Here is a 9,550-nt window from a genome sequence, read left to right as displayed (position 1 = left end):
GGGGGGGGGTTTGAAGGAGACAGAGAGAATAAACTAGGTGAAGGAGTGTGATAAATGTGGAGAGTGTTCCAAAAACAAGAAGCGGAAAAAGCAGCAAACAGCATCTGCTTTGATTATTTCAATATTCATGTGTCTCCCCCCTCCACCACCTCCCCTCCCTCCTTCATTTTGAATTTGTTTTCCTAGCATGCAATTGGTAACGCTCATCTTTTCTCCCTCTCGCAGTCTCTCCCTTCTCTCTCTCTGGTGAGGTGAATATTTTGCATCTGCTTACCGAGGTACACGGTATGAGGAGTCGAGTTAAGCCCGGTTCGGTAATTTGGGATCTTTCATCTGCTTTCGGCACGAGGCCAATCCTACATTGACACAGAATAGGGTCACGGGTTTGGGTTTTGCTAGAGGCCATGAGGATGTGTGTCTAAGCCTGTGTCTGTGCCTGTGTGTGTCTGTGTGTTTGTGTGTGTGTGTGTGTGTGAGAGTGAGTGTGTGTGGATGTGTAGGCGTTCTCCTTCACGCTGTACCACAGCTCAGCTTTCCTGCTTATTTCATATGGTGATACATGGAGGTGCAACACAGAGGTGCCACCCTTGAGGTGACTAACACACCATCCCCAATCCCATCCACGGCAACACAGGACTCCACTCAAAACAGCAGCTTTGTTGCCTTTTCCACTGTGTGTCCTCAGTCTGTGTGTGTGCCGCAGAGTGTTTATGCTAAAATAAACAGCTGGAGTTGTGATTTGTGGCTTCAAACGGCACTGAAAGGTATTAAAAAGCTTTAAAGTTAAGAATGTTTGTGATGGCTTCTTTTTTCCTGTGTCTTTGCTTCACTTGTTTTGTATACTGTATCGAATCACTGCGATTAATGACTGTTGATTAGTTAGATTTAGCGTAGCTTGTTCTCTGTAAAGTCCTGTGATGAATGCTTATAATGAGAGCTGAACTTGAAAGAGCCGGTAAGCAGCGTTTTCAGTGTCTCATGCCACAACACAAACAACCGCCTCCGTGGCTTTCACCTTATCAGCTGCTGAAGGTGTCAGAAAGAGCAACGAGCAGGTGAGAGGCGTTTCTAAACTAAAAACAAGCAAAACAAAACTACAGCAAAACACTAGTGTTATTACATTATTACAGAATTATTGAAGTTATAAGCATTGCTTTTATATTTCTGTCCATTACACGCAATTGTAAACTGTATCAGTGACTTGTGTATATTCTTTAAATTCCTCCACTAGCCCGAGTTAAAAAAAGAAATTTGGAAGAAAAATCTCTGCGTCCAGTTTGAAAAATCTTCAGTGAACATTATATTTCTGTGTGAAAGCGATGGGTCCTTAATCTAATTCTACATTCATCCATTCATCTATCTGGTTTCAGTCACTTATCGATGTCTGTGTTGCCGCGGCAACCAGCGCTAGGAGATCCTAGGAGATCTGAAGGTGATGTCCCAGGCCAGGTGGGATAATTAACCCTTACAGTGTGTTCTGGGCCTGGGGTCTTCAGTCATCGGATGACTTTCAGCGTGAAGAAACAAGTCAGATTAATACATACGACAGACGAGTCTCAACTTTCGTTTTGGTTTTAAATCAATATGGGAAGTGTGGGAGATGCAACCCTCTCAATACATAGTGTCCATACCTCTGTTATGGCTTGGGCATGTAAGGCTGCAACTGGAGCTGGCAAACTGGCATTTATTGATGATTTCACTGCTGACAGAAGCAACAGGGTGAACGCAGAGGTACAGGAGCAGTGTGTGTGTTCAGATTCAGTCGAATGCATCAAAACTCATTGGACAATATTTCATCAGTCAGCAGGACAACCATCCTAAAACTTGTCTGGAGCTGTCAAGAGCTTTTCAGGGTGACGAGGTGGACTATCCTCGACTGGACGCATCAATCACCCGATCCCAATCCGAGAGAGCTGCATTCCACTAACTGAAGACCAGACTAAAGGCAGAGAGACCCAACAACAAACCTGCAGTGAAGGTCTGGGAGAACATCACCAGGGATGTCTGCTGATGCCTGTTGGTCAAAGGCTTCAGCAGGATTTTCCAGGAGATATTAAATATGATGATTCTGACTCCATGTGTAACCGTCCAATTACTTTTGAACTCCTAAACTTTGGGCACTATGTGTTAAAAGGGTTATATCTCCCACAGTTGTCTCCATATTGATGTGAATGAACTGAAATGAAAGCTGAGACACAGAATCTGAAGAAGAAAAAATGCACATCTCTCCAAATACTTGCGTTCTGGACTGTACGCATACGTTTACCTTGAGGCCTTCGGCAGGTGAGCAGCTGAGCAGCACCAGGTTGTTCCTGTGCGTGTTTGTGGGAGTCCAGGGCCACAGCTCCTCACCAGGCTCATCCAGGTTCCACCAGCAGAGCGCCACATCCTGCAGACGGTTGAGACACACGTGTCTGTGGAGCCTACGACCCCATCCGCTCACCTCCGCGCACACCACCTGCGCATGGAAACTCAAATTTAGACACTTTAAAGATCAACACTGGCAGACACACCCAAAGGTAAAAAAAAAAATGTCCTATGAAGAAGGAGAAGTTATCAGAACGTCGTAAAGATTCGTCCATTTGGATTCACCTGTCTGACCTGCCTCGACTCCTGAGGGCTCTGAAACTTCTGCAGCTTTAGCCCCAAACATCACTCACTGTCCTTCCCTGATGCTGTTTGTGTCGATGTCTTAGGTTGTTTTTTATCTTCCATTATTAATGTCTGTGTGTGTTTTGTTCTGTCGGGCTTGTTGTTTTAGTGATGTGCATATTTTTGGGAAGGTCTGCCACGCTCTACAGGCCACAACAAAGAGACGCACGGTAATGAGCTCTCGTGGCGCTTGGGGCACACACGCTCGCACAGAAACACACACACACACACATACATGAATGCATGCATGCATGTATACACACAAACACACAAGTACATACATAAAATGGCATGTAAACACACACTTTTATAGTCACACTAAGAGCAAACAGACACACACACACACACACCATTTAACATACAGTGCTCTATCCAGAAGCACTTTTTAAAGCAAGTGAAATTGCAGGTCTTACACTGTGACTTTGCCTTTCATATACACCACAGCTCTTCCCTCGTCACCCACACACACACACCTACACACACACACACACACACACACGGACGCACACACACACATGGGCACGAGCACATGCAGCCTGATATCCATACAGGCCTTTCATACACTCTTTATCTCCAGTCACACTCACTAACACAATGAACCAGCTCCCAGAGTCGATGGCTAAAATGCATACATTAGGACACACCCAAACACACACACACACACACACACACACACACACACACACACACACACACACACGTCCATGACCTTTGTCATGGTGCAGAGGACCTGACAGATAGAGGGAGGACAGAGGTGAAGGAGGAAGAAGAGAGATGAATAATGGGTGGTAATGAAGAAAAAGCAGAATGTTTGGATTTGGACAGAAGGGTAAGAAAGAGCGAAGAGGGGTGACAGGGAATAGAAGAATAAATCATGCTTGAATTAAGGCATGAATGAAGGACAAAACAAAAAGCATACATAAGGAGAGAAACAGGAAGAATAATTGGAATTTTTTTTGTAATAGATCAATGGGAGATTTGTGTCAAAATAAATATTTGAAACCCAGGAAAAGAGCAGTCAGATGTAAAATCAAAATCCCACTAAATAGGTATGTTGTCAAAAGTGGGAATACAGGAATGTCTTTAGAAATTAAATTAAAAAAACATATAATCCTCAATACAGAAAAGGTTTAAAAGCCCAGGAACATGCAGAAATTAGTATATCGACAAGCTGTACTGTATGAGTAGAGCAGATTTCAGGTTCAGTGGTCCATGTCTGCCCTTCTTGCCCCCTTGGGGGGGGAATTTGCTTTGGACACAAAATACAGAGACGAATGAAAATGATGGAAGTACATCTGATGATAAAGGGAACAAAGAGTTGCCCCAAACAGCTGAACGGGAGATCACTAACAGATTAGAAATGGGAAAGAAAAAAAAAAATCTGAAAATCACTGGGTTAATAACACACTCTATCTCTACCCCCCCGAACACCCCCTCCACCCCTGCCCATCTTTTCCCTCTTCTAGTTTTTTTTTTCTGCTGGCGTTTGCTGGTCAGCAATAATCAAAAACCACTTTCTGTGGGCCGGATTAGTTTAGCCTCCCCCTCAATGCCCCCCACTCTCCCTTCTCCAGCTTAGCCCACTGGACCAGGGCGATGTGTATGTGCCTGTGTGTGTTTGTGATGGGGGATGGGTAGTTGAGTGTGCGTGTGCACACGTGTGTGTATGTTGCAGGTTGCATGCACATGCACTGACAGAGGTGTGGGGTGGTGGTTGAATGAATGTCTATGTGTTAAGGTGGTGGTGGTGGTGGTGGTGGTGGGGCGGTGTCTTATCAGGATTTCTTCTGGAGACAGACGCACGGCAGGAACGATTGCCTTTATACACACCAACATGCACATGCACCCACACACCCACACACACTTTAACAAAAGGGCCTGGCAGTAATGTGATAATACCAGGGTTAGCGGTTAGCCAGCTAGTGAAGGAGGACACAGTGAGGTTTTGTTTTCGGGGAGGGAAGAACAGGACAACACATAATCAGACCTGTTACTACCACCTACAAAACACCTCCAGATCAGACTGCCTCTCTATACACATCTTTATGAGAGATTAATAGACAGAAACGGGAGAGACGTAGAGAATAAGAGGCGACCTGGGCACATTGATCCCACAGTAAAAGCCGTAATCCCATGGTGATCACACTGAACCTACCTGTTGTTCACAAACATACTAACAGAAATTGGACAAACACCCATTGTAGGTTGTACTGGGCCAGATGGATCGGATACATCGGATATCACAGAAAATAAATGTAAAAATATAAAATGTGAAAAGAGGCACTAGGATAGATTCTGACAGCGTGCAGCTATGAAAGAGAGAACAGTATTTGTGCATCTGTCACTGAGAAGGTGTTTCCAGCAGCTGTACTAGCAGTGAACAAAGCACAAGTCCCGCCCATCATGTAGATGAGTTATGCGTCTTTATTATCTTACATAAAACCAGTAGAACTGGAGTGTAATGTGGGGAGATTTGGGTAACCTGTTCATGTTTCTTCATTATAGGTTATTTATTATTGAAGGCTACTTCCCTTTCAATGGAGGAAAAGTAGGTCCAACGCATTGAGTCTGATCTAATGTATGTTCTACAATGAAGTTGCGCAGCATTGTTTTGCAAAGCTAAATAGTTTGGATTTTGTTTGGCTAGTTGTTGAGTGTTATCAGATGGGAGAGGAGGCTTCACAATTTTGAACTATTTTGTGTTAATTTTTGTAATTCAAGTAACTTAATTTACTCTTTAAATTTTACAACAAACATAGAATTTATAGAAAAAGACCTCTGTGTTTCATAAGTTGTGATTGTTAACGGGGCAGATAATCAATTAAGGATATTGCTTTAAAATTGCATCCTTACATGTGAAATGTCTGAAGTGCTCATTTGTATAAGAAGAACTCAATAATGTAACAAAGACCAAGCAGGTACCTCAACCTGCAAAAACTCAAAATCTCAAACAGACCGGCTTCCAAAGCTTTAGTACGTTTGCGACTTTATATTATTTATATAGGAAACCGTATTCTAACTTTTATACATGTTTTTAATCAATGATTATTATGGCAATTCATGTACTGCTGCTGCTGAAAGAACTAATTTGTACTACGTGTTTCTTGTTTCCAGCTTTCACTTGATCTCAGCCAGAAAAAAAGCATCTGATTAAATGTGAAATAGAAGAAAAACATTTTGGAAATGTTGGCCATCAGGTACGATGAAGAAATGAGTTGGACAGTGAATTGGAACGACAAGTTAACACCTTTTTTGTCTCTGCTTTCTCTTGGTCTCCTCCTTCTTTTGACTTTCTACTCTCTCTTAGAAACACCAACGTTAACGCACACACTCGAGCACACACACACACATCACATTACTCATGCCTTCGGTAGAAGGCTCCATCAATGCCTTCGACTCCTACTGTACCTTGATTTCAGAGGGTGAGAGTTTGTCTGTTCGCTTGCCGCTCTCTGGGGAGTCCTGGTTCTTTCTGTGGAGGTAGACTGCAGCCACTTGGCTCTGCTCCAGGAAGGACAGCAGAATCAGCCTGTCACTCAGCACCGCTGGGAATGACATCACCACATATATCACTTCATGTCATGATTGAAGACAAAGAACAACTCCACCGTCTTCCTAACACTGCCATAAATCATGATAAAACAACATCGATACATGCATTGATTACTACCCCTGACTACATGGGAAATTATTTAATAATAAAGAATAACAATTCACATATTGTCCATATTTTCTTGTGCATGTTTATATTCTCTTAGCTTCCAAGAACATTTTTCAGAGGCCATTCTTTCCATCGATTGATTTTACTGGTATTGATGAGACCATCCTGGACGCCACAAGGGGTAACATTAATGTCATTTCGTAAACTTAGAGACTTTCTGGATTTATTATCTCAGCGGCTTACATCCAAAGGGAATTAAAATTAATATTTTAGCTTAAGCTTTTTAGTTTTTAACTGTATTAGAATCTTTAATACTCACCCAGGTTTTAAAATCTATACAAATGTTTTTGATGGTATTTTGTGACATTTATATGCTTTTTATTTGCTGTTTTGCTGCTATGTTTCATTTTTATTGTGTACTTTTATTTTGAAATGTACGTGTTGGAGGCGGTCCATCTTTGTGTGCAGCTGTCACTGGATAACTGATAAAGATTCAGCCTTCTTGTGCAGAATATACTGTACAGCATATACAGTGTAAGATCATGATAAAGGCTCTTCATCGTGGGTGAAATTAAGAAGATTCTTCCACTTAGTCAGATAACGTTGCAGAGATGTTTCTGTCATTTGGCCTTGTGACTTCCCCCCCAACTGAAGGAAACATTAAAATTCAACTTGATGGCTTGATAAGAACATAGCTGAAGAAATGTGATGCCAAGTTTAAGTCTTTCACCCTCCCTCTGCTGTTTGCATGAAGTCTTGTAGACACTGTGTCTTGTGTGTTTGTGAATCTATATGTTGCTCTTTGGATGCCTGGGAAACAACTAACTTTCTAGATGTTCTCCTCTGTGTTATCACTTCATCATACTACACTTCCATTTATCAATATCCATCTTATATTGTATAATTTCATGTTGATTAGTTTGGAGTAGGAGGAGAGAAGTTAGTTTCTTTCCGTTCTTTCTTCTTCCTCGTCTTTTCTTTCCCTCTCTCGTCCCTTACTTTTCTCTCCGTCTAGTTTCCCGGTCTCCTCCTTCCACCTTTCCTCATCCTCTCTTCTCTTCTCCACTGCCTCCTGTGTTCTTTGTATCTCCTTCGTCTCCTGTTCTCCTCTCTCTTCCCCTCCTGTCAGCGCACTGCAGGCTCTGAGGCCTTTTTGTGGTAGAAACTTGATCCTGTTCAACTCTTCAGGAGCTGCATGGAAACGCTGATTAGCAATTAAGCCCCCCTCTCCTTCAAATTAATCTGTTTATGAAACCAATTAAATGGAAAGGAAGGGGGGTTGTTACACATGTCTCTCAGATATCCTGCTTTGAGTTGAACGAGTAAGGCTGCACCCCGAGATTTAGAAATCTAACCGGCAATTAACCGTGGCATGTGTGTATTTATAAACGTGTGGGTATTGGTATGATTACACTTCAAATCATCCTGTTGTGTGAAAATTTCAAATTAATATGCAAATATTCATGAGGGAAGTGAAACATCGCTTGGAAATACAGAAAAAACTAGCATCTTAAATCAGGTCAATTGAGTCAGTCTGTCCCTATGCTGAAGTTGGATTATAAAGCATTTGTAATGAAAACTGGTTCAAGGCTTAAACCAATACAAAATACAGCCATTAATGTTGCCATGGCTTTCCGAAACAACATTTAATGCAATGGTAAGCGTCTTTGTAATAGATTACAGACAAATCAAGTTAAATGCAGTTTAGTATTGATCTCTATGGGTGTCTATAAACGGGATTAGGATTAATCCCATTCATTCCCAAATGAAGGAGGGGATATGAAACCAGGCTGTGGCCCAATCTGGGACCAGGTGGCTGACTTGGCATTAAGGGCCAGACCTTCATGACCCACCATGATACACCCCCTCAGACTACACACAGACACGCTTACACATAGTGTACACATTCATACTTACCCACAAATAGCTACATATACATTCACACATGCGAGCCTACATGCGTATTACACATGTGCAGTGCCACACAACAATTCACATTGTGAGTTCGCATTCACAGGCACAAAACAAACCAACCACATGTTACAGCATGTACACGGTCTCACCTCGTACACACAGACAGAAACACACACGCACAAAGATAGTCGGCTAAATCCATTTAATGCCATCTCCTCAGCAGCATGTTGACATAAGAGGCCAATGGGCTTAACCAAAGCACATTTAAACATGGGTAAATGAAACCGGCTATGAAAAATCACTTAAGGATGCTTAATCGTGGAGCATATGCGCAGCTTGGCCCAGCCATCGGCCAAAGGGAGCTGGTAATACTCTGATGGTGTAAAATATATGTAATCTACTGCTTTGTATGATGCAATCAGAGCTCATGGTAAGAACACGCATGTAACCGGCATTGAGGAGACGAAGTTTAAGAGCGGACAGTAAGCGCTGCTTTGTCACATCGAGAAACAAAAGCAGACCTGGCTGCTGTTGCTTGTAGTCTCACGAAAAACCTACCAGGCCAAACACTCAATTCAATCCGTGCAAATCAGAAAAGGGATTTTCGTCAGCTTTCAAATACAGACAACCCCTTTGTTTAAGAAACTTGTCAAATCCTGTGCAGAAAATGAAAATTAATTCTCCGTCATTACACAGTGACTTACATTTTAATTTAAGATTTGACTAGAGCTGCAACAATTTGTTGATTAAAAGAAAATGAACGTGAAAGTATTTTGATAATTGAGTTTTAGTTTCAGTCATTTTTCAAGCAGAAAATGCCCAAATATTTGCTGCTTCCAGAGAACTTGCCACATGTTTTTTATTATATGTGATTGTAAATGAAATATTTTTGGGTATTGAATTGTTGGTTGGACAAAACAAGCAGTTGAAGGAGATTGGTTTTGGATCTTGAAAGTTTTATGGTTGTTTTTTTTACTACTTTCTGATTTCGTAGACAAAATGATGAATCGATTAGTTGGAAAAATGAAATGAAAAATAATTGTTGGTTTGAGCCCTATATTTGACTTTTTTAAAATTTATCAGACATTGCTGTGTTACTATACAAATATACAGTATATAGACAATAATAAGTCACACACAGTAGCATATGTCACAACACCACACACACACACACTTACACCTGTCACACCTTGATTGTAATTGTGAACTGTTTCAATAATTGTATGTTGTAAATGTGGTGAACGGTGTGATGTGGTCCGGCTCTCTACTCTAATTGTCTCAGGCTAATTTAACAAGTGACAGATGTGAGAACAGCCCCCCCCC

The 9,550-nt window shown here is 41.7% G+C and overlaps 1 protein-coding gene across 2 annotated transcripts in view; it reads right to left on the bottom strand.

Moving 5' to 3' along the window:
- wdpcp (WD repeat containing planar cell polarity effector) overlaps window positions 1–9,550 on the bottom strand; it is a 77,988-nt gene that overhangs the window by 32,558 nt on the left and 35,880 nt on the right. For both annotated transcript variants that reach the window (XM_087176474.1, XM_023415721.2), the window contains exons 10-11: window positions 6,061–6,197; window positions 2,267–2,458 (exon numbers count right to left, since the gene is read on the bottom strand). In XM_087176474.1, the coding sequence (XP_087032600.1) occupies window positions 2,267–2,458; window positions 6,061–6,197 (329 nt within the window). The remainder of the gene's footprint in view (window positions 1–2,266; window positions 2,459–6,060; window positions 6,198–9,550) is intronic.

This window comes from Seriola lalandi, unplaced genomic scaffold, assembly GCF_002814215.2.
Source record: "Seriola lalandi dorsalis isolate HSWRI2012SDOR001 ecotype SW California unplaced genomic scaffold, Sedor1 jcf7180002054556, whole genome shotgun sequence".
Taxonomy (NCBI): Eukaryota; Metazoa; Chordata; class Actinopteri; order Carangiformes; family Carangidae; genus Seriola; species Seriola lalandi.
The sequence above is the reverse complement of the archived record's forward strand: the minus strand, read 5'-3'. Positions and strand labels throughout refer to the sequence as shown.